The sequence below is a fragment of the Episyrphus balteatus genome, chromosome 1, assembly GCF_945859705.1.
Source record: "Episyrphus balteatus chromosome 1, idEpiBalt1.1, whole genome shotgun sequence".
Lineage (NCBI taxonomy): Eukaryota > Metazoa > Arthropoda > Insecta > Diptera > Syrphidae > Episyrphus > Episyrphus balteatus.
In genome coordinates, this window is record NC_079134.1 from 115,322,131 (window position 1) to 115,348,927 (window position 26,797).

Genomic DNA, 26,797 nt, shown 5'->3' on the forward strand with positions numbered 1-26,797 from the left:
ATACAGGGTGTGCAATAGAGAATGGACAACCCTAAAACGGCTTATAGCTACACTTATGATTGTTCTAAAAACAGATAGAAAAAAGTTCTATCGCAACCAGTTCATAAAATATGGACTTTTTTTCGTTCAGTGTATTTTAAATTTTATCATCTTATGTTTTCGTTCACTACAACCACGAATGAATGAATTTTATTTATTTCTTTTTTTTATAATTTTCTACAATAATTGGATGAGTACATAAACACTTTAAAAATTTCATAGCTATTGCACATTTTCGTAAAAAAAATTTTGAAATCTGTTTTTTGATGCAAAATGCAAAAAAAGTATTTTATGAAAAATTTTAAACACCTGTGATATAAAATAAATCTATAGAAACCTAGGTGGCCAACTTTCTTAAAAATATTCTGGTATAAGGAGAATATTTTTAAGAAAGATGGCCACCTAGGTTTCTATAGATTTATTTTATATCACAGGTGTTTAAAATTTTTCATAAAATACTTTTTTTGCATTTTGCATCAAAAAACAGATTTCAAAATTTTTTTTACGAAAATGTGCAATAGCTATGAAATTTTTAAAGTGTTTATGTACTCATCCAATTATTGTAGAAAATTATAAAAAAAAGAAATAAATAAAATTCATTCATTCGTGGTTGTAGTGAACGAAAACATAAGATGATAAAATTTAAAATACACTGAACGAAAAAAAGTCCATATTTTATGAACTGGTTGCGATAGAACTTTTTTCTATCTGTTTTTAGAACAATCATAAGTGTAGCTATAAGCCGTTTTAGGGTTGTCCATTCTCTATTGCACACCCTGTATATTTTCAGACATATTCTAAACAAAAATTCCCAGGGAAATGGTTTCGGGAGAAGGGCCCCAATCGGAAAAATGGCGAAAATTTCCATTTTTTTTTGGTTTCCCCATATTCTTAACAGTTGAGGAACGAAATTCAAGCTAAAAAAATAATGAAATTTCAGGAACTTTTCAGTTAGGAGTTTTTTTTTTTTCAGGAATAGGATTATGACGATTACAACTAAACTTCAACTTTTTGAATCGTTATACCTAAGAAACGGTGGGTCTTAGGAAAAAAAGTGTCATAACACTTTTTATATATAATAATCTGGTCTACAATTCTTGCTTTGAAAATTTTTTGATAAGACTTACCGTTTTGCTGAAAATCGTAAAAAACCAGTTTTTGTGACCTTTTGACCCCTATAACTCTTAACGCGGACACGATATCAATGTCGATTTTTCACATCTTCATAACAAAGCCGTCATTAAGCTGTATACCAAAATTCAGCCCAGTAGGAATTTTTCCGCAGATTGGGATTAAAAATGACTAAAATGACTGGGCTATATTAATTTAAGAGGATTGGATTTAAGAGGAGTATTACCTTGATTCTAAGTGCCTTATTTGTCTCCATGTATAACGTAAATTTGCTTCAAGTTAAAAAAAAAAGTTTTATTCGATGAAACTATTAATAGAAATAAACTAATATAATTGTAAAGATGAATAACGAAGTGTTCACTTCGGTTAGTAGAGTAAAATCTTGACCTTTGAAAAAAAAATACTCAATTTTCCAACTAAATACAACTAAAAATTAGTTAATTTTTTGTTTTTTGGCTACTAAGGTGAATGAAAGCTGAATCTCGTATGCAGTTTCCCTATCCTAGTATATCTTGCTATCGGATTTAGGTTTGTCTGAAGGTACCTTTTTGGTACTGTTTGAGTTTTGACTTCTTTTGTTTTAAGTTAAGGAATCTAAGTGTTTCTTTAACTTTTGGTTTATTAATACGAACTATGAAATTCCCAACCTCGATTATGAAAAAAAGGTTTCAAAAAATCACTTCCAATTATTGGAACACAAAATATATTACTCTAATTTAATTATGATGTAAGAATATCTGGGTTAGGTAACCCGATAGTACATATTTTGGTTTAAAGAGTACAGAACGAGATACAAAAATTCTTTGCTGTTTAGCAAAAGCCCTGGAGTGAAATCCGCTAGCTTAATAGTCGATAGTTGATAGTCAAAAACTACGAGTTATGGAGCAAAATCGTCGTTTTTGACTGTCAACTATTGGCTATCAAGTTAGCCGATTCCACCCCTGTTGTTCTTGATCTTTTATTTTTAATTTAGTTAAAAAAAAAACATCATTTCCATAAGATTTCATTTTGAAAAATTTGCGCAAAAAAGTTCTATGTAACTTAAATCAATGTATTTTTTTGTTTGAAAAAAAATCAGTAAAAGGGTTCTATGTTGCAATTTGAATGACATAGAACCTTATTATATCAATACATTTATGTGAAATCATGAAAATTGTATGTCTTTTTTACCTGTACCGTCGCCATTAATTTTTTTCTAATTTTTTTTTAAATTTCATCTGAAAGCCGTTAGAATTACGAAAATTTTGGTGTATAAAACTCATTTTTTGTATTTTGTATGAAATACACCCTTATAATTCTCAGCCAGCGAAGTGACTACAAAAATAAATTTAGATAATCAATTGCTATTGAGTTGAGTTTCTAAAATGCTAGAGTAATTTTTATAACAAGTGTCATATTTCAACACGTGCGTCGCGTCGTTGTCATACCAAAACAATATTTCTAAATGTCCTCAATCTTAAACGTTCTACCATTTGCTTTAAGTATCTATAAACTTAAATTAAAATTCAGAAGGTAAACGGAGAAAAAAAGGGCACCTTAAAATTAGATGATGCGCACATTGAATTTCACCACTTTAAAATTAGGTGATATCCGCTTAAAATAAGTTGATTCCACTTAATCTCAGTTAAATTTAATTTGAACTTCATCTTATTTTAATGTGAATGTTCACCTTAAAAAAAAAACGACAAAAAAAATTTTAAATTATAGTTACACTTTAGCTTAAGTTGCAGTTTATCATGCTTTTTTCCAACAGTGAGATAGCACGATGGTAAGGCACTCGAATGAATGAATTTTTGTCTAGCTTTAAGATAGTTTTAAGATGAGAAATAAAAATGAATTGAAAATTGAAATTGCACTCGGCTGCCTGTGCCTGCCTGTTCGATCCCCACTGGCTGCCAGTTCTTTTTTTTTATTTGCGCATTCAAAAAATGGATGTGATTTGTCACCTTTGATGGAAGTCATCTTAGCAAAAAAAAACCATGCAGAAATCCCTCTAATGGAATGGACCGTCTCAAGACTGCCTTCAGTTTTTTTGCTTTATTGTCAAACTTAACAAATATTTTTCGTTTAAACAACAAAAACTTGTTGTTACTTTCTCTTACTAACATTTTGATACCTTTTTCATTCAGCTTCGACCACGTGTGTGAGAGCTGTCATTAATTGAATATCAAAATTCATTGAATTTAGCGCGAAAATTAATTCATTTAGTTTCAATTTTTCAAGTATGCAAAAAAACATCTTAGAGGCATAAATATATAAATATTAATTTTACTGCAAGTAGACTATGTTATTTATTTGTGGTATAATAAAATTGAAGTGAAAAAAAAGTGAAATGGGTCTTGTAGAAGAAAAAAAGTCAAGACCGTCTCAAGACGTTCTTGCATGTTTACGTGTAAAAAGTGTTCGTCCTTGGTTTTGTTCTATTGCTATATTTTATGATAAAATTAAAATATAATGTATTAGATGGATCTCCGTAAACGTGAACAGTCAAAAAATTTAATTTGAATGAATTGACTAATGTTCAATTGGCAGAATTCATCGATTATATGGAGAGTGATGATGAATTCATCTGCCATTTCAAAGTCTGGCTTCAAAACCCCTACCGTTCTTTGAGGCTACTGGGCCAACAATTGAGACTCTATAAGTGCCTGGCTACACGGTGATTTTTCAATTGCCTAAGCAGTGAGTTTATAGGCAAGAGGGATGAGGAGTGAAGGGGGAAGATGCTTACGAAGGGAACTGAATTTTCTGAGGGCAGTACAGTTCCATTGCCAAATTTTCCTCTTTTTGACGTTTGTTCCTAGAAAATGTAAAAGTGGAACGTGATTGGGCACAACAGTGTGTAGCCACCGCTTGTGATTTTTCAATCGATTGAAAAATCACTGTGTAGCCAGGCACTAACAAAGGACCCGAAAAAGCTTGCCAAATTGATCTGGCGTAAGAGCTCAATGTGTCTTTACGTCAATGAAGTTTTGATGTGATGCATCACTGCCATTGAGTGTTAGGAACCTCAAAACGCCAATGGAAATATTCAATTGGTTTCATTGATCATTGATCTGGTAACTGAGGAGACAAATCGTTGTGCGTTAACGGAAAATATAAGCTCCGGCTTCAAAACTTCTTCCGCAGAAATACGGAATTATATTGGTATAATGATGTACATGTCGATATACCGTTATCCCAATACAGAGAGCTACTGGGTAAAAAATGCGTTTCCTGCGATTCAGAAGGGTTAGCCAGCAAAACAATTTGTTGCCATCAAAAAACAACTCTTGGAGATTACTTCTTCGATGAGTTAGATGACGTCTCGTCCTTGCCACTGAAAAACATAATGAAATTTATCCAAATTTCAGGATGGTTCAGGGAGGCCCCTAACACTAATTCTCTTCCCTTACCCATCCTCACTCCTTCCCACCCTAACCCTGGGGATCACAATGGATTCATCGAGATCCGAGTGGGGTGACTCGACTTGTCGGATTATCACCCCGTTTAACCTAACCTAACCATCAAAAGATATTTATGCTTCCAAGATGAATCCCAAAGAAGAAAAAAAAGTGAACCAGGCTTTGACCATTTATTTCGAATTCGAGCTTTCGTATAAACAAACTAAACGAGTGGTTCGATTCGATACCTAAATCTGCAAGACTATGTGTTGACGAACAAATGTGCAGTACCAAGACGAAACACCATTTTCGTCAATATTTGCCATACAAGCCGCATAAATGGGGTATCAAATTGTTTGTTCTTTGCAATTCGAACGGATTTGCCTACCGTTTTGGGGTGTATAATGGTGCATGTGATAATGTCATCCTACCTGGTAAGCCAGATTTAGGAGCCACATCAAATGTTGTTGTTCGGTTAGCAGAATCAATTCCTGAGTTTGCTAACCATTCCGAGTACCTACTTCGAATGCAGGAAAAAGAGCAGTTCAGAAAATGTGCAAGAATTGCAAAAAGTCCGACACACAAGTAATGTGTTGCAAGTGTAAAATTCATTTATGTTGCACAGCAAACAAAAATTGTTTCTTTGATTATCACCACAGAAACTAAAAAATTTGTTTCCATTTTTTATTGAATAAAAAAAAATTGAATTAATATTGATCTCACTACTTTTTCTTACTTTCAAACCGGCAAGACCGTCTTGAGACGGTCTTCAGTATTTGTCACTTAAAACTCGATGTGGATACAATTTTTGGGTGCAAATTTTAAATATAAGCTTATAAAAGGTATATCTACCTGGAAAAAAAATATGAACTTGGTACGACCATTTTTACCATTTTGCCCGTTAGAGGGTTAATTGAAGGTGGGATCCGTTTAAAAGATTTTTTTTCAAATTGACACAATTTCATTTTGGGACCTACTGAAAACTTTATACGCAGCTTTTGGAAAAAAAAAAGTTCGGTTTTTCTACTATATTTATACAAAATTTCAATGAGTCAATAGTCAAACAAAGTTAAAAAGAATCTTTAGACGTGAATTTCATAAAACTGTGCCTTTTCTCACTGGATTGGGGCTAAACTACAAATAATGCACCCCCATTCACTTAAATCCGTTTATTATAATTTTCTTCGTGGAATGATTTGAACAAATAATAATCTGCTCGGAAATCGGCTTTTGGGTAAATTTCAAAAGGGTATACATTTTCTGTATTTTAAGACCATTTGATTAAGGTGCGATGGCGATGGAATCAATTTTTTTTTTATTCCTGTCCTTTGTACTTCATATTCCTAAATAAGTATCTTCCGCTTACAATTGTTTGATTGTATGTACATTAGTGTGGTCCAAAAATTATTTTTTTTTTATTTTCGGTCGGGCCACCCCCTAAATTTGTTCCACTTATGTATCTACAACATTAATGTTGTGAAATTTCAATTCGCTATCTCAACCGAAAGAGGGTGCTAGTAAAAGTTCAATTTTTAGGTTTTGTAGGTTATCTTGATTTTTTTCTTCATTTTTTTTTTGAAAAAAAAAAAAAAAATATTTTATTTAAGTTTCACTTCTCTCTATGAAACATATAAAATATTTTTTTTTTCGAAAAAAAGGGAGAAATAATTAATTATAATTAATAATAATAAATAAAAAGCAAAATGTGCAAATAAAAAGTCTGTGTAGGTAACATCTGTTGACGAAATTTACTTGGAAGTGGCCCAAAAATTATTATTTCGATATTTTTTCAGAATAAGTGTAACAACCACAACTTTCAAGCAATTTTTAACTTAAAATTAAAAAAAAAATATTTATTTTTACTTTTTTCCTTAAAGATACAATTTATCAAAAGCGATCAGCTTCTTATAAGATAGGAGGCTGAATTCAACGATATGATACCAGTAGGATGTGGAACCAAACTAGGGGGTGGCCCAACGTTTATATGAAAATTTTATTTTTCCCATACAAGCGTTGACCACCCTAATGTACATTTATCTTTCACTTTGAATATAACTTTATTGAGCTAACAAAGGAAATCAAAACAATGAAATAGTAATCGATAGCAAATTTAAAACCCAAACTTGGCGTTCTTTTATATCTCAATGCTTTTGGTACCAAAATTAATCCAAACATAAGAGAACTTGGCTTCAAACACTGCGAAATCTTAACTTTTGCGATAGCGGGAAGTGCTGTATAATTTTGATAAACTGTCAGTGAGTCAGTAGGCGTTATTTTTTGGCAAATCTATCCGCAGTTGAATATCTAAAATATCAACACTGAACAAAAAAGTAGGATGCCCGCAGCGAGAGAAAGAAAAACGTAAACTTATTATACACCTCGTCAAAATTCTATTCGCAGATTGGTTTTGCTTCTATTCCTATCGGCAGCCGCAGCTACGTGTTGTTTCTGTAATGCATGTAAACGCCAACTGCGGATATGGATAGCAATGCCTATAAAACACAGTTAATGTATGTCTCAGAATCTTCTAAGGACTCAACAAATGTTACAAGTTTGAAATTCATTTCTGGATGATTTACGTTAGAGGAGAGTTCAAAAAGGTCTGAAAATAAATAAATAAGGGTGTACTGTAGGGTACAATGTGCAAGTGGGGGTAAGACCGCTTTTATGGGGAAAGACCGTTTTTGTTCTCTGTTGCATAAAAAAATGTAGTGTTGAGAACACTTGTAATATAATGGCCGTGTGTGAATTGCGTTAAATAGTTAACCCCGTGTAAAATTTTTGACGATGTTGAGGTCAATTAAAAAATTTCAGCTGTATGGCTTATTGTTTAATATTTGTCTCTGCCTCTTTTCTGCCATGATACTCCTTTATAATAAAAAACAAAACCATCTACAAAAAAAAATTTAACCTTAATTTAACCAGGTCCCAGAGCCCATTAAATTTTGAACAGCTGAAAATTTTTTATTCACCTCAATAGTGTCAAAAATTTTACACGGGGTTAACTATTTAACGCAATTCACACACGGCCTAAAAATAAAATAAGTGGCTTCTGATATTATCGATCATGTCTGTAAGTATTAGACAATTGGTAAATTGGAAAAGTTACGGTAATTTTTTTTATTTTTCATCAAATCTTAATCGTGCACGTGGGGAGAGTACGATAACTGATAACGGTATTTTGTAGAGGAGTTCAATACAATCATTTTTTACTATGGGAGGGGGGTCTATCTCCTCCCGTTTAGGCGGGAGCGGCAAATTTCTAAAATATCAAGTAAAATACAAAAACAATTATTAAAAAACAACGGCAACCCTAACAGTAGTTATGAACGATAACTTTTTCAAAAGCCAGAATTGTACACTAGATTCTAATTTTTAAATCAAATCATTTTAATTAATTTTTCTAGAAATAATCAACTTCAAAGTTAAAATTTGGGAAAAAAGTTAAAAAAAAACACATTAAGGCCCAATTTATTCACTCTCCATTATTTTTAAAGGCTCCATTAAAAATTATAAAACTGTCAAATCGCATACAAATTTTAAAATTTCCCTTTTTTAATGGCGACTTTAAATTTAATGGAGTGTGAATAAATTGGACCTAAATAATATTTCTACCAAGACTGTGAATTTAAATATGAAATTAATCAATGAAATTAATTGCCTCAATTTATTTCTTATCAAATTCTGAAAACCATTATGCTTCTTTGGCTTCTAGTTTTTGAGAAAAAGGGACACGGTAGTGGCCAGCCAAGTTCTCTAGCAACTTTGGCACTACACCCTTATTTACAGGAAACAACTCAAGCCATTTTTGACCCCCCTCTAACTTCCAAACCAAAGATACCAGAAATTTCAAACTCGCTTCATTTGTTGAGCTGTTCAAAACCAAACTCCTTACAAAATTTCAACTAGTTTGGTGATGGGTCTTGTGGTGTATACAAAGGACAAAATTTGAGATTTTCATTCAGGGGGTGTGGTAACCGCCCATTTCGCTGAATTTTCATCAATTATGATAGAGCACTTCTGAATATCATAGAATCTTGAAATTTGGTAGAATGGTAGAGCTGGTAGTTTATACAAAGAAAGAAATCAAAAACGTGAGAATTTTAGCCAAATATTAAGAAACTTTAGATTCTACAGCAATAGGTACCTTGCAAAAAGTAGTGAAAAGTACTGAGATGTAAAAGTGTACCAATTTAAAGTTTGGTTTCAAATTTGTATCAATATAATTTTTATTGTTTACTTGGCAATTTCTCAAATAACTTTAAAAGTTGGTAATTAAAAGAAAAATTGTCATAAGAACAATCAAAATTTTATTGATACAAATTTGAAACCAAACTTTAACTTGGTACACTTTTACATCCCAGTACTTTTGTGCCATTTCAACATAGGAGAACTTGGCTCTTTTTTTAAAAGTAATGTTTTTGTTGTCATAGATCCTTACTTGGTTAACAATAGTGAAATTGCAAGACTACCCGTGGAGTTAGATTTTAGTAATATGCATAATTCTTCCGAAAGTGATAGTGACTAATATATGTATGCAAGAATAAATTTGTTTAACTATTTATCTAGATTTTAAAATTATGTAATCTGGGTAGCAAAACATAAGGAAACAATCATAAATAAAAATTACAATAAAAACAAGTTCGCTGCTCAGCTCTTTTATATATAACATCTTAGATTGTTATGTATGCGCTAATGCTTTAATTTTAAAGTCGCCAAATTTAAAATTTTAGGAGCCATATTTTGATAAATTGACAGAAATTAGAAACTTGTTGGGCGATGAATAAACAGCTCTAGAAACACTGAACCGTGTTATAAATCGAGAAAGATTCATCAAGGACAAATTTACCTACTTTAGGTGTAATTCATAACGCGCAATCCACTTTCCCAATTGGTCTTAAACTAACGGTGATTTTTGTAACAGTTTTATAAACACTTATAAAAAATACTTTTGAAATGGAATTCTAATAGCATCTGGATTGTAGGAGCACTGATTGTTTTTGCGCCATTCTCATAAGCGAAAGGGTTTATCGGTCTTATCGTTGTTGATTTTTTTTTACATGAAAAAAAATCTTTTAAAGATAAATCAATGTGTAAAAAAATACATTCTTTACAATTCAATCCAAATAAAAAGATAGTTATATTAATTTAAATACTAAAAATGACACAAGTTTGACTGTACACAGGCCTTTGACTATGATATATAGGCACTATACAAATGAACATTTTTGGTATTTCAAAGTGCAAGTGCTGGAAAAAAAAGTATTAAACTAAGTCCAAAACCAGTTTATCTTGATAAAGCAATCACCCACGGCACTAAAATGAGCCTTAGCCACAAAGTCGTCATGTTTCTGCAACCCAATAAATATAAAATACAGGCAAAATGGTTACCCAAAGAGGCAGGCAAAGAAAGATAGGTACACAGAAAGGTCTGTCCATATTATTGAGGTCTTTGAGAGGTATCCGAGACCTCATTATTATGAATAGAAATGTTCAGGGGAAATTCTTAACTTTTCTATCATAAAGATGAGAATTCGCATATACCTATTCAACTTTATGTGATTCATTTTAAGCAACAAATTTTTACAACTCTTGCTTATTTCTACTCTCCATCAATCTGTGAAAGGACTTTTATACGAAAAAAAAAACCCAATCGATCTGTGCTCCTCTAATATACATCACCAAAATGAAAACAATACCTACTAGAATTCTAACTTTTTTTTATTTTTTTCTGTGGAGGGGGGAGGGGGAAACGACCAACCACACTCAAACAATCAAAACGATAATTTTACCAATAATACAACTAAGAAAACAGTAGGTAACCTACCTACCTTGTAACTTTTTTTCAGTCTCCCAAAACTTTTGCAATTCCGTAAAGTATTTATCCAGGATGAAAACTTTTGAAAGGCCTAATGTGGCCATCGTTTACATTAGTGTCTGTAATATAGCTTATTGGGTATTGACAATTTTATGTACAATCATTCAAATTTGTATCCTCAAATTCCGAGATTTTGTATAAAATGAGAAATCAATTTAAAAATTAATTTTTGCCCAAATCACTAGATAAACTTAAAAAATAAGTTTCAGAATTCTTTTTCAAAAAAAATAAACATCAATTTATTGTTCGTTGGAATCTAATTTGAATTCACGTTTCACACAATCACAAAACAGCAAACGATTTCCCTGTAATTTTAAGATGCCAATACAAAAAAATATACCAGCACACGCGAACAAAAATTTGGTAAATATCCAAACATTTTATTTTTTTAGGTAGGTATCACAACAAAATCATGTTAACACTTTTTGTATATATTTGACTCTTTCTTTCTCGTGTCAAACCAGCTCTATACTTTACACAGAAATTACACACTATCGAGAAAACCTTTATATACTTATTATAAGTACACAAAGTTTTAAATTAATCATTGCATTCAATATTAGTATCTATTGAATTTAAAACTCAATAATGAAACATAATTGCATCTTTGCACTTTAATATCTTTGCGAATGTATCCAAATATTTCTTTAAACTCTTAAACATTTTATAGAAATTTAGTTTTCTCTCTATACACACCCGACCGTCGCAAATTTTTGACCTCAACTATCTATGACTTTAACAAAGTTAAATCTTTAACAAGCAAGGTTCCTTTAAAACTGAATTACTCAATTCGTGCATCTAACAAAAGGTTCCAGAAATCCAGACACAAACAAGTTGTTTTTTGTTTTTTTTTTTTTTGTTTTTGAGAGGGGAAGATAACCACGATCACGAAAGACACAGTACTGTGGAAAGATTTTTTTAAAACTTGTTTGTGTCTTGAGTCTGTTTACATTAGACGATCTTATTCTGTATAGTGAGCAGGAAGAGAACAAAAAATCGTTTGATCAGGGTCGATTTCCGTTCTGTGATATTTTGAAATGAAAATGCACAGCAGCTTCTAACTTAATTCGATTCTTGCCTTATTATTTTGCAAATTGTCCAAGTAATGGCTAACAAAATAAAATACTATTGTAGTCCTCTAAATTATCTATAATAAAAAAAAATTGTTAGCCATTACTTGCACAATTTGCAAAATAATAAGGCAAGAATTTGCAAAAAAAAAAAAAAAAAAATTATTTCGACTTAATATTATTTATTTTATATTTGTTTTAACAAAAAAAATGTGCACCAAATCGATAAAATACGTTATAATAAAGAAATTAATTTCTGGAGCCGAGTAATTCTCAAAAAAGGATTTTTGACTGTCATCTCACCGATTTTATTTGCGTTTATTTATCAAGTTCTTGACCATATTTCATGATATAGAGTTGATTTTTAAAATGTAGGGAATTAAGAGAGCTACAAAATATTTAAGAATAATACATAATATAAGCTTTTTTCGAAATAATCGGCCCTAGCGAGGTAATCGCTAGAATTTCGCTTTAACTGGCTGCCATTTTGTATTTTCTCATTTTAATACAACGAAATTGTATTTGAACCAGTGGCGTATCCAGCAAAAAAACTTGGGGAAAGTTTTGGAAAATTTTTCAAACATTTTTGATATGGTACACTCAAACAATTTATTAGTAAAACGGCTACGAATGGCATTCGTAGCAAAAATATTCGTGTATTGTACGCATATTCGTAAAATATACGATGTATTAGTATGGTAATATTTTTACAAATGCATTAGTAAAGTTTAACTAATAAGTGTGGTATAATGCACGAATTTATTCGTTCAATTCACTAATTTTATTCGTAAACAAAAATTAAACAAATTTCATGAGTACATTGTCAGTGGCGTAACTAGAAAAAATTTTGGAGGGGGCTGCAAATTTTTTCAATACCTAATATTTGAGATGATAAATGTACGAAAAATGTATCTCTATTTTTAATTCCTGTGAGTGAAGCGCTGTTCTGCGGTACTATGTAAAGTAGTTTAGTAGCATTTTACTGCTCTCGATAGCTTCGGACTACTGTCTCCTCCTTTCACATTCAAAGTAGTGTTTTTTCAGAGTTCTTGTATCCCAAACATTTTACACAAACAGCAAGTTTTTGAGTCATCCTTAAAAAAACACTTTATTTCGTTTTGGAATTGAGGACTTTGTCATTTATGCTTAATTAAAACTGTTTACAGATTAATTCCTCTATCACGTCTAGTTTTTCTGCTCACCAGAATTTTCGATTTAAACGCCCATGTTCCGCAATTGGACCAAAAGTGAATTAAAATCACTTTTCAATTTCACGTGAAATGAAATATATTTAATGTTCTACATTTCGATCGATTTCGAAAAATTCGAAATTGCTTCGAACTTTCAAAACTGAAGGATCATCCATTTTTATATTGTTTCTTAAGTGAAATTACTACTGCAATGGATGCAATTTAACTGACAATTTTAATCAAAAAAGTAGCAGAATTTAAAAGAAAAAATAAGAAGATACATTTTGCAAGACAAATTAAATAAGTAAATGCAGAAATGCAGAAATTGGGTGATATTATTGCAAATTTTAAAAGAATAATACATTAGGTAAAGTGTAAAGCGAATGAGCCTGCAAACACAGATGCAGTGCGTCATTCCTAGTGTACCTATGTATCCAAAAAAGTGATGAGTTATGATATTTCATGTCTCATCTGTTTTATGTATGTATGTATTTTGTATCAACAAAAAACAAACATTACAAAACAATAAAAATATATTAGTTTTTAGGTATAATATTTTGCCCGAAAATTACACATTCATTAAAAAAGCACCAAATTCACGAACAGAAACAAAGTGAATTGAATTCGATCAGAAAATCTAAATGAGTGAAAAAATGCAGAACACCTAATTTCACTTTCAGCAAGTTAATGCACAAAAATGCAGGACGTGAAACTCTCAAATATATCCGAAATATATATTTTTTCGTAATATGTTGCTTTTTTAATCCAAATCTGGAATTTGCTTAAAGAAACCATTAGTTATGTTGACCAATAAGATGTTGATATATTAAAAATTTCAATTTTCAAAATCAATTGAACATAAGCGACTTAGCACCACTGAAAGGAGTGTGATGATCGGGTTGGTCCCCGTGAAATAGCTATAACTCCAGCCTATGAACTTGGTGGTAACACACACAAGTTGTTGTTCATTCAAAACCTTCAATATAAATTGATTACACAAGCAGCTGCCTGCAAGTATGAAAATACACAAACCTCTTTTAAAAATTTCTATTTCCAATATACAGTTCAAACTCGATTAACCGGGATGGTCGGGACCGAGTCCATTACGGATAATCGAAAATCCCGGATAATAGAACTTTTTTTTTCAAGAAAAAATTTATATGTTTTTAAGTTTTTATTAAAAAAATTTATAAAAAAAAAAAAAGAAAACAATTAAAAAATTATTCCATACAGTAACAATTCATATTTTTGTTTGAACATACATTACAATATCACGAGATTAATTACGAGTATTATGAACTTTAAGGAAAATTAAAAAATTGTTGCATGTTTAGGTTTTTTTTTAATACCACCGGGCTTAGCTGGACAAAAAAAGCGCAGTCAGCTTAGCCCCTTGGGCTTAGTTGTTAAGCCCGATGATATCCCTGGGCTTAAAGGTAGAACTATAATTGACTGAAGCGTCCGATTTAACGGAGGGGAACAGCGCTTCCAACCGCACTCGACGGATGAAAACTTATCAAAAATTCAAAGAAAACAACAACAAAAACGTAGGATTTGAAAAATTGAAATATTTTCTTTATTTTTGAGTGCTGATTTTGTATTTTTTAGTTAAATTTTCTTCTTTCATGTTCTCATATTACGGATAGTAGATTTTATTACGGATAATAGAGTTTAAATAAATAAATTTTGTTTATTAGGTGTGTTTTTTATTACCACCGGTCTTAACTGGACAAAAAAAAACGCCTCGGGGCTTAACCTGAAATCTTGGCAGCACTGTATATTGAATGTTCCGAAAACAGCAGACACAACAAAAATTTAGAATTGTCATATTTTTCGCTTTCGTCATTTTCTTGTATTTTTCATGTATGTTTTACAAAGAGATACAAAAATGTATGCTAGCAAAACTATTTTAATACATTTTGTCCTTCCAAACGCGAGTTTTCACATTTTTAAACAAACTCTAAACAATTCATGAAAAAATTAGTTTGGTAGCACAGATTTAAAACTCTTCAAAAAGTTAAGCCCAGAAAAATCTCCGGACTAAACAACTAAGCCCAAGAGGCTAAGGTGTTGTATTTAACATGTAAATTGCTTAGCCCAGACTGCGTTTTTTTTGTCTAGTTAAGACCGGTTGTAATAAAAAACACACCTAAAGTCGAGAAAGAATTTCAAATATTTTCATCACGGATAATAGAGCGTCCCGGTTAATCGAATCCCGGATAATCGAGTTTCAACTGTATTTGAGAAAAATGTTATTTTTGAAAAAAAGGAAATATTTTTAAGACGATCAAATACGGCGTTTTGAGATTGCATTAAAAAATTTGCAAAATTTAACGGTGATGTAATTTGACGTCAAAGGTCAAATACTATAAAAATGATCTGAGGAATTCCGAATAAAACTAAAATCCTAACAAAATTTACCCCAACCCTGAACGTCAGCTAAGGCTCTTATTCAAACAAACAAAAAAAGCGGTTTCAGTATTTGTAGGGGGCTCAAGCATATGAGCTGCCCCTTAAACTCTAAGGTTTACGAACAAGTTTCAGTTAATCATGTTGATTATGTTGAAATCAGCTAAATAATAACATGATCTTGAAGGCTTGGGGGGGCTTGAGCCCCCTGAGGTGGAGGGTGACGCACTGTCGCGACATGTCGCTGTCATCCCCAGCACACAAAAAAAAAGTTTCATGTACCAGGAACCAGACCTATCTTTCTATATGTTTTTGGACCCGCTGAATTCGAATTTCAAGTCCGTTTTGCCCGAACACCCTTCAGTTTTAAGAAAAATGCAAAAAAAAACTCCAAAAAAGTCATAAAAATTCAAACAAAATGCAGTCACAGTTCAAAACTGGAGGGAGGGTGGTTCAAATGGACTTGAAATTCGAATTCAGCGTGCCCAAAAACATATAGAAAGATAGGTCTGGTTCCTGGTACATGACACTTTTTTTTTGTGTGTCAGTGTATTCATTATATGAAATAATAACAAAAGGAATTTTAGTTTATTTAAAAATGCGTTTTCGTAATTTTTAAAATTAACAAACATTTGAGGAATTTTATTAAGTAACTAATATTAATTTGAACTGATTAATTTTACACAAATATTTTTTTTACTATAAAATATGTAGTAGGTATATATGTGCCCATGATTATGAAAGTGGACTAAGTCACTTTTTGCATTGTTTAAAGAAAAACTTACATAATAATTTTCTTATAACGATTTAATTATATTTCTTTTATGAAATCACTAGAGGAGCAATAAAGAAGTTTATTTACTGCAATTTCGCTTTCAAATAAACTTTACCCCTTAAATAATAATTATTTTAAGGCTAGATTTGAGGCCATTTTTAGGAGTGACTTAGTCCACTTTCATAATTAAGGGCACATATATAAGTAACTAAAACTAATTTGAAGTGATTAATTTCTACAAAAATATTTTTTTATTATAAAATAGTATATATTTTAAGTAACAAAAATTTTATTTTAAATTAAATTATTCACATATTTAAAAAATTATAAATTAATCAAATTTATTCTTCATTCATTTATTAAGTAACTAAAATTAATTTAAACTGATTTCTACAAAAATATTTTTTTTTTTTAAATAGTATATATTTTAGTTAAAAAAATATGATTTTAAGTTGAATTATTTACATATTAAAAATTTGTAAATTATTAAAATTTATTCTCCATTTGTTCCACTGAAGGCCACTAAAAAAATATTTAACATTTTAAATTCAAAATATTTCGAAATAAGTGCTGTACTTACATTCAATATCTCTAATTAAAGCATCAGTCACTGGACTTCGCTTTGACTTACTGCCTTTCATTTTGAAAAAAGCCCCATCGATAAACTCCCACATATATTCGGCGGCTTGTGGGTGTTCCATATTAAAAACGAAAAAGGCCTTAAAGCATATATCCAAGGCTTGCGAAAGATGGAAAAATTTGTATGTTATGTTTTCAAAGTCTTCCATGAAGCAATTTGGGTCTTTGATTGGTCCAATGGCAGAAATGAAAGGTGCTATGGACTTTTCCGCCACCACCTTGGAATCATACATTGTCATTTATTCTACTTCTGTTTTACACATCATTATAAATGATCTACTTGAATCGGTAATTGATTAAATTTTTTTTTTAGTGGGTGTATTTGTTAATGTTGATAATCCTTTTTTGCTCATTCTGGCTTGTGGCAAGAGTGATTGTACAATAAATAACACCATCAAGTGCACTGTATCTAAAGTTAAGAAAAAGAAAATAATGAAGAATTCTGAAAAATTTATTGTATTCAATTTTGTTTTAATTAGGGCCATTTGCTGAAACGAAACTTAAATAAATAAGTAGAATATACAATCTTATTCCTCTGCGTAAACTGTCATATAAAGTTTTATCTAGAACTTAAATTATTAAATTTCATTTAAACAAACAGCTTTAAGGTAATTATTAAATTCAAATTGTGTTCTTCTTGACTTAGTTGATTGAGGTAGTCAATTTCTTTTAACTTGCTTAGATGTTGCGGAAAAATTTTGTGTATTAAAACCTCACAAACCTTGTTTAATCGATCCAGTGCCCCTTCTTTGGATGTTCCGAAAAGGAACTTAAAATCCGAATCGATCTGATAAGACGTTATCATTTAATTATTTTATAGAAAATTTAAGGAAATTTTCACTATACCTACATCTTGGTAAATAATACATAAATATGTATTGTTACATACCTTTTCTATCAATTAATTTTATTTTGTTTTGTAGGAATTACTTTTTTTTTATTTTTACGCGCACTACACAGACTAGAAGGGAACAAAACACGTTGGAACTCGTTGACAACAAGAATACTTTACAAAAAAAGCAACAACCGTATTTTGTTTGGGATTTTTAAAGCTTTACTTATGTCGTTTTCTTTCACTCCAATGAGAGTACCCTTTTAGTACTTATTTTTGCACTTTTGAAGGTTTTGTGTTCTTTGACGCCACAAAAGTGTAAAAAAAAATTACTCCGGAGTAATTTTAGTACTACGGAGTACCCCGGATTTACTCCACATTTTTAGTCACTTGCACACACACTTATGAATTTGGAGTTTGACATTTTAAAATTTTGTTTGAAAATTGAAGAATGCGAAAAGTTTTTCTTTCAAACTCTTTTGTAGTTAACAGAAAACAACCATTATGAATATATTTTCTACTGTTTTATATTCCGCCAAATATATTTCTTCCATTTTTTCATTAATTCTTCACTTTTTCCATAATGAAATTGAAAACCGAATAAAAAAAAAATTCCGCCAGTGTTCTTCATCAATTTTTTTTATTTTTATCCTGTGCCATATAACAAAAAAAATCCCATTTTTTTCTGCGTTGATGGGATATTTTTATTTTACAATTATAAAATCAAACTAAGAGTGTGTGTCAATTAGGCTGAAAAAACCGATCAGAAGCATAATTAAAAATAAGCTTCTACACGAAGACGCAAAGCGCGAGACGCAAATAAGAGCAAAGGAGAAATAAAGTTCGAAAAAAAAGGGAAGGAAGATTTTCTACCGTGAGTCTCTGGTAAAAAATTTTGTGACTCTTTTTGACGTTTTTCTTTGATCTTGTTCTTTTTTTTTTCTGTTCTGCTTTATTTTATTTCGTCAGTTGCGGAATCTGCTTTGTCGGTTGTGTATTATTTGCGTGTATAGTAACGTTTTTAATTTATTCAAAAGTTTTCGTTGCACATAGACCCCGCACGGGAGTTGTTGTTTTTTTTTTTTTTGTGTATTTTGGTGTTTTTTTGTACATAGTCTGCTTCTACACGAAGACGTAGACGCACAAGATGCACATCATTGTATATATATTTCTATAGTACTATCATGAAGTCGAATTTAGTATTAGTTCATGTCGCCACTTTTTTGAGGTGGCGCTCAGTGTGTTTTTTTCATACAAATTCTGATTTTTGAAGTCACCACTAGAGTTCCTAAGATCGTTTTACTTCATGATAGTACTATGGAAATATATATACAATGATGCACATAAGAGCAAAGGAGAAATAGATCTTTCTCTCTCTCTTGTTCGTATGTGCATCTCGTCATAGCCGTATTTAGGGGGGGGGGGGGTTTTGGGTGTTTAACCCCCCCCCCGAAATTTTTTTTCAGAAAATCAAAAGATACCTATATTATAAACATATACAAGTCTAATGTGTGCAGCACTAAATGATTTGTTTTTGTGATTTGATTACCTATATGAAAATCTCCCTTAAAATCACTACCAATTTTGCATCGTTGCAGAAGCTGTCGATGAAGTTTGTATAAAGGAAAACAAAAATTGTTTGGTCCATTACAAAGAGTTTTTATCTCTTTGACCATTTCCTTAAGCACTATGTTAAAACCTTAAAATGCTCTTTTAAGAACCCTTTAAATACCACAAGTACTTATGCAAGGTTTTTGGTGCCGAGACTAAACTACGCTTTTTCAAAGGGTTTCGGTGGCCGAACTCGAATCCAAAGACGGACTTATTCGATCATATCTCGTTTTTGAAATATTACCCTTAAATCTATTTAAATCTTTCAGACATCCTTTCTACTGTCCGAGATATCTTCAGTTGCTTATTACCCACTTTTGTTCTATGTTAACCTTAAATCCAAATAAAAATTAATGTATCGATTTATTCAGAGACTGTAGTTCTTCTCAATATTCTTGTTTTTTGATCCCCTTTAATAAAAAAAATAGTAGGATGTCGCTGCAATACTCGGTTTTATATAAATAGCATTTTTATATGGTGCGATTATACTTTTGCAAAGCACTGTATTTACAACATTTCGTTATTCTTTTGTTTCAAATTATAAAATTAAACAATTTCAGTTTATTATTAAATTTCAAAGAGAAGTATAACACTGGTCAACAAAATTAAACTTCTTTTTTGTTACAGAAACCAGGGTATACTCTTCTATAGGTTTTTTTGTGTGCTGAGCTCGAAACCGAAGTCAGAAAAATTCGATCACATCACGTTTTTGAGATTTTCCCGTTAGAAAATCGAAGATGCCGCTTTTTACCAGTTTTCAGGGTTATTTTTTAGCGTTTACTTATTTTTTTTTAAATTGAATTTGTAACAGTTTCTAAAAGAATTAAATTATGTCTTTCTAAATCCGTTTAAATCTTTTAAATATCTATTTTCTTCCTCGAGAAATCATAACTTGAAATCAAAGTGTTTGGGGCATCTCATATTTTGCTTTTAATAGCAAATATCGAAAAGTTCTGTACCAATCGCTTTCAAATTTTTACACAATTCTTTTAGAAACTGTTACAAATTTAATTTAAAAAAAAAATAAGTAAACACTAAAAAATAACTTTGAAAACTGGTAAAAATCGGCATTTTCGATTTTCTAACGGGAATATCTCCAAAACGTGATGTGATAGAATTTTTCTGACTTCGGATTCGAGCTCAGCCTATAGAAAAGTATACCCTGGTTTCTGTAACAAAAACCTTGTTGACCAGTGTAATTAGCTCATGTCAAACAACTTGGATTATTTAAAATTTTGATTTTTAAGTATTGCTAATTTCATTTAGAACTCAATAGATAGAATGTACCTGTCAATTTTCTGCTACAAAATTTCAGTGCAAGAAAAAGTCCATTTTTCAATGTTTTATATATTAAATTGTACGAAATAATTTTTTTTATAAAGCCTTAGAATGGTTAAAATTTGTTTCTTAAAAAAAATTTTCTTGCTCGCTAACGCTCGCAATTTATATGAACCAACTTATCACTCTTTGTACCTACAAAACTAGAGATGCCGCTGAATATTCGGCCATTTTTAAATTCGTTTACCGTAAGCAGGGCTTTTTTAAACTTTTAACTACGAATTCCTCTCCTAAAAAATACTTAAAAAGGATATTGGCAAATTTTTCGCTTCTACACAGTTCAAATGACTATTTGATTTAGCGGGATTTAGAATCGACTGCAGTTACATATAGTTGATACAAAGTATTGTGATTTCTAAAAAAAAGTTTGTTTGGTCTGAGCTACCCCCCCCCCCCCCCCCTCCGAAATGATATCCTAGCTACGGCTATGCATCTCGTGCGTCTACGTCTTCCTGTAGAAGTCATCATACGAAAACAAGAACAAAATAAAACCAAAGAAAAAAACTGTCAAATTTTCGTCTTCAAAAAAATAATACGTGTAGAAGCGCGTGACGCACCGAAACGAAAATCAAAAGGAAATTGGAAGATGATTTCTGCGCCTTCCGTCTTCGTGTATTATGCTTCATATGTTATTAATATTAATTTTTCTTTTCAATACATAAAATGTTTTCCCTAGCCCTGTTATCACTATTTTTTTCAAGGAAATTATCCATTTTTGCCTTGTCACACACACAATTACATTAAAAAAAATTACTCTTATTATGTTCTTTCACTCCAGAAAAAGGAGTACAAATTTAGAGTACTCCTTAATAGAGTGAAAGAAAACGACATTATACTTCGTACATTCTACGAATAATGCGTACTCTCAACGCTCAACCACAGATATTAGTATTTTTTTTACTTGTTATTAGTAAATGATACTAATGTCCTGGATGAAAGTACAAAGTTATTAGTAAATTCTACTAATAATGCGTACAGGTACCTTACGAATTAATTCTGGCTACGAATATTAGTTTTTATTAGTAAATATTACGAATTTATTAGTAAATACTACGAATTTATTAGTAAAAACTACAAAGTCATTCGTACGAGGAATTAACGAATTTTATTAGTAATATGTACATAAGAATTCGTACAATGTACAGTGGCGTATTGAGGGGAAGGTTCAGGGGGCTCAAAAATGTAAAAAAGACCCCAAAAAAGGTTTTTTGCATTTTACCTAAACCTGGAGGATGACAGGACCAAACGGACTTGAAATACGGATTCAGCGTGCCAAAAAAACATGTAGAAAGATAGGTCTGCTTCCTGGTACATGACACTTTTTTTTTGTGTGCCGGTGATATTTTAGAAAATGGTAAGAAGCATTATTTAGGGTAAGATCTCCAAAATATTCGTACAATACACACATGGAGCTGTACCATTTACGAATGACTTACAAGGGCATTAGTAAATAGTACAATATCATTCGTACATTGCACGAATGGAGCTGTACCATTTACGAATGAATTTCAAGGGCATTAGGAAATAGTACAAAATCATTCGTACATACGTACGCTATGTTCTCGAGTTATAACGGTGTTATTTTCTTTTAACAGCTCCATTTTTGTTTTATTTTTTTAAATTTTTATGTAGCAAAACAGAAATACCTACATATTTCAATTTTTAAACAAAAAGTAAAACCAAAAAAAACTGAATTAAAAAAAAAAAAAAAAAAACAACAAAAATGGTTAAAACACAACGACAGAGCTGTTTTTATTTTGATGAAGCTCAAAAGTAAAAAAAATTAAAACTGTTAAAAATTCATTTTTTTTTTCAAAAATTAAATTTTTTTTGGTCTTACTTTATCTTCGTTTTTTTGTTTAAAAATTAGTAATTTTTTTTTTATTTAAAAAGGAATATTTATCCTTTTTAAATAAAAAAAAATTACTAAGAAAATAAATGATTCTTTCATAAATCAGAAGAAAAAGTTACTGCTCAATATCGTTTTTTTTTTATTACATTATGTCAAAGTAAAAAAAAACTCCACTAAAACCGTAGGTAACAAAAACTAAATAAATTAAACTTCAACATAAACTTAATACAAAACATTATAAATTATAGTAAATAAATATAAATTATAATAAATATTATTAAATACTTTACCCTTTCTTGTTTGCAACTTTTTTGATGTCATTTTTTAGGTAAATAATTTTTAAACAAAATTCAATAAAAAAATTGTAAACATATCTTTTGTAGTTCGAAAAAATAAATTTAAACGTATAAAAACGGCAAAAATTTCAAAAAAAAATTTAAAAAAAATTAAAATTTTTGATTTATACACAAATTTTTGAATGCAATATTTGAAAAGAATTAAAAACCAATAAAACTGCATTTAAAATTATGTGATAGATGAAAGCAAAAACTACGAAAACAGCTAATAATTTCAAAAACCGAAATAAAATATAAAAAAAATTTTTAACGGGAAATTTTGAATGTAATCTTTTAAAGGAACTATTTTCCAACCAGAATCAACAAACATTATAAAAATAGATGATTTAACTCGAGAGAAAAAAAAATTTATGTATGAGTTAAAAATTTCCCATACAAATTTGTATGGGGAAAGTATGACCTTAGAGGCACGGGTTAATGACCTCCAAAAAATTTGTTTTTGCTAAATTCCCCGTATTTAGGCCCTTAACTTTCGATCTGGGGGGTGTCTTCCCCGAAAACATCACTTTGGGAAATAACGGACACCCTACTGTATATTCACTCGGGGGTTCGTTATTTAGGTTTTTTTCGGGAATCAAGTTCCTTAGTGGAAAAAAAACGTAAATTTTTCAGATCTTTATTTTGGCGCTAAATGGCGCCCCAAGAGGGTTAAAGTTTTTTTCTCATTTGAAATAGGTATATGTTTACTTAATAGGCCATTTTTTTAGATATAGCCTTAATGTACACATTTTTGATGAGATTCTTTTCTATATTAAACACCTTTTTCAAAAAGGTTTAAACTATTTTACTAGGACAGGACATGCATGTCTTTTTTGGGTTTTACTTTATTTTCATGCTACTCATTATGTTTTTTTTAGTAAAGTATGTTTGGTTTAATAAACCCAAAAAAGCCATGCATGTCCTGACCCCTAAATGAATATTTTTCTGTCGAGATTTCGCAAGCATTTCGTTTGCCTCGTGGAGACCGACGAAAAATTTCATTTCGCATCAGCAGCGTACTAGGCTTAAGTATGATAACTAAACGATTTTTCATAATTGTCATAGATAATAAGTTAACATTCAATGAACATATTGATTATATTGAAAAGAAAATTGTTAAAAAAATGAATCTACTGAAATAACTTAGTCCAACTGCAGTTTTGCTGTTCATAAACGTCAGTATGTCGTCAACATCGGGCAGATTGCGCAGCCAAAATTTTATTGCTGCAGAACTCAAAAAGAAATTTATTTGACTCTTGATTCGATTTTTTTTTGTTAATAAATGTAAATATTGTTAAAAAAAAAATGAAAAGCAAACATATTAATTAGGGTGGTGCAAAAAATGTTTCTTTTTTCATTTTTCAAAAAATTTAAATTTTAATGACACAGAAAATTTCGAAATCGTGTTTTTTGAAAAAAGGAGTTTGTATTAATTTTTTTCTTATTAGGGTGGCTCTAAAAAATGTTATCTTCTACAAATGCTTGAATTATCCAAACAAAATCAACGTGGATTTTGTTTTGACCAAAGTATCGAAGAAAAAAAATTTTTCCATTAGGGTGGTTCAAATTTTTTTTTTAATTAATTACAAAAAAAATTATTTTTCACTGCAAAGAAAGTTTGTAAAACATGGTTTATGAAATATAATGTAAAATTGGGGTAGGTATTTTCGAATTAGGGGGCTCAGAAAAATGGTATGGGTATTTAACATTTACGCTTGGAATTCAACCAAATTCAATATAATTAATTCGGCATGAATTTAAAATTACTATAGCAAAAACGCACTTAACAAATTTTCTGTGCAATAAAAATCATTTTTTTTCAAACGCATAAAAAAACTTTCTTGAACACCCTAATTAAAAATATTTTTTCCATAGATAATTTGTTTTAAATGTGAACTACTCGGTGTTTTTATTATTTTTTTTTTTTTTTAGAAGAGAGTATTTTTTTTTTACCCACCCTAATGTAACACGGTTTACAAATTTTTCGTGTTATTAAAAACAATATTTTCGGGAACTGAAAAAGAAATTTTTTTCGCTTAAACAAAACTCATTCTATGGTAATTTTTTTATATTTTTTTTCTGACGTTTATGAACACTCAGTGACTGCTGAAAATTGTACAAACGCAGGCCTGCAATTATTCTGCAGAATTGGTGTGTTCATTAATGCAGCAAAGCAGAAAGACGATTGGACCGACGCAGATTTCCGACGTTTATGAAAACACCCTACCTATGGCAAGAACAACTGCAAGTCAAAATAGTCTTTTCTACAAAGGGCTTAAAGCCTTCAATGATCTACCAAATGAATTAAAGACTGAATTAAATTTAAAAACATTTTCAAACGAAAAATTATAGCTCATATAAAAAGTCAGCGCCCTGACTGAGACTTATTGTAACATTAAAATGAATCGGTTACATCTCACGCAAAAAATCTGCTCCCAGCTCTTAGACTAATCCAACAAATTGGGAAATAAGAAGAAAATAAATTAAAAATTTTAATGTATTTATTTTAAGGAAATAAGTTGTAATCAATATTCTTGAATTTATCAGTTACTGGTAAATTTAGCACAAGAAAAGAAAGATACAATTAAAATAATAACAAAACATCAAGCCACTGAACAAGGCTCGCTTATTTTTCTGGCTTAATTTCACTGTAGAAACCTAAGGCCATAGGAGTTTGTTTGGGATAATTATTAAAAATATGGGGACCACTATCAACTTTCGGCGAAAAATTGTTGTGCAAGTCGTGGACCTTAACATGCATCTGAAGTGCTTCTAATTTACTATAACTCATGTTGCACTGATTGCAGTTATATTGCTCTGCATGATGAATTCTCTCGTGACGTAAAAGTTTATCTCTACGATTAAAATTTTTGTCACATTGCTTGCATTTATACAAGCAATCCAAATGAAGTGCCTGATGACGTTGAAATTCTCTTTTCCTTGTAAAGGTCCTGGAACAAATATTGCAAATGTGCACTTTTACGTTGGGTTTGAATTCAAATGGAGTGGCTCCTGTTCGAATTTGCATTTTAGCCTGTGGCTTTTGGAGTTGAGCAGCTAACAAACTATTTCCAAAATTGGAAACTGGTATTGCCGGTGGCTGATTATCTGTAACTATGGTAGAAGATTTGTGATTGATTTCATTTATTGGATTTTGTGCACTGATTTCTTGTGTGGATTTGATACATTCTTTATCATAAAGAACCGATTCAGATTCTTTCCTCAAATGCGAAAGATAATGTTTTTGTAACTTATCTTTTCTTGTAAATGATGCTGTACATTTCGTGCATTTATGAGGTTTTATTTCGGTGTGAGCACGTTGATGGCGGATGAGATCTGCATAAGTTGTAAACGATCTTGGACACTTTTGACAGACGTGCGGTTTAATACCACTATGGATTCGCATATGCTTTGTAAGATTTGTAAAAGTAAAAAAAATTAAAACTGTTAAAAATTCATTTTTTTTTTCAAAAATTAAATTTTTTTTGGTCTTACTTTATCTTCGTTTTTTTGTTTAAAAATTAGTAATTTTTTTTTTATTTAAAAAGGAATATTTATCCTTTTTAAATAAAAAAAAAATTACTAAGAAAATAAATGATTCTTTCATAAATCAGAAGAAACAGTTACTGCTCAATATCGTTTTTTTTTTATTACATTATGTCAAAGTAAAAAAAACTCCACTAAAACCGTAGGTAACAAAAACTAAATAAATTAAACTTCAACATAAACTTAATACAAAACATTATAAATTATAGTAAATAAATATAAATTATAATAAATATTATTAAATACTTTACCCTTTCTTGTTTGCAACTTTTTTGATGTCATTTTTTAGGTAAATAATTTTTAAACAAAATTCAATAAAAAAATTGTAAACATATCTTTTGTAGTTCGAAAAAATAAATTTAAACGTATAAAAACGGCAAAAATTTCAAAAAAAAATTTAAAAAAAATTAAAATTTTTGATTTATACACAAATTTTTGAATGCAATATTTGAAAAGAATTAAAAACCAATAAAACTGCATTTAAAATTATGTGATAGATGAAAGCAAAAACTACGAAAACAGCTAATAATTTCAAAAACCGAAATAAAATATAAAAAAAATTTTTAACGGGAAATTTTGAATGTAATCTTTTAAAGGAACTATTTTCCAACCAGAATCAACAAACATTATAAAAATAGATGATTTAACTCGAGAGAAAAAAAAATTTATGTATGAGTTAAAAATTTCCCATACAAATTTGTATGGGGAAAGTATGACCTTAGAGGCACGGGTTAATGACCTCCAAAAAATTTGTTTTTGCTAAATTCCC

At 30.3% G+C, this 26,797-nt stretch overlaps 2 protein-coding genes across 4 annotated transcripts in view; both read right to left on the reverse strand.

Moving 5' to 3' along the window:
* LOC129906551 (unconventional myosin-Vb) overlaps positions 1 to 11,459 on the reverse strand; it is a 31,432-nt gene extending 19,973 nt beyond the window's left edge. The window contains exon 1 of one of the 3 annotated variants that reach the window (XM_055982355.1): positions 10,385 to 11,459. In XM_055982355.1, coding sequence (XP_055838330.1) covers positions 10,385 to 10,475 — 91 coding nt within the window. In that variant the 5' untranslated portion in view covers positions 10,476 to 11,459. The remainder of the gene's footprint in view (positions 1 to 10,384) is intronic. The other 2 variants (XM_055982357.1, XM_055982356.1) reach the window with 2 other exon arrangements.
* A 13,506-nt stretch (positions 11,460 to 24,965) lies between these two features.
* Positions 24,966 to 25,900, reverse strand: LOC129906573 (zinc finger protein 271-like). The gene has a single exon (XM_055982384.1). It carries the CDS (start codon positions 25,886 to 25,888, stop codon positions 25,109 to 25,111), a length of 780 nt encoding a protein of 259 aa, XP_055838359.1. The 5' UTR covers positions 25,889 to 25,900; the 3' UTR covers positions 24,966 to 25,108.
* Positions 25,901 to 26,797: the final 897 nt, after the last annotated feature.

Coding starts and splice junctions, on each gene's coding strand:
- LOC129906573 (XM_055982384.1), bottom strand. CDS start 25,888: ATGCGAATCCATAGTGGTATTAAACCGCACGTCTGTCAAAAGTGTCCA.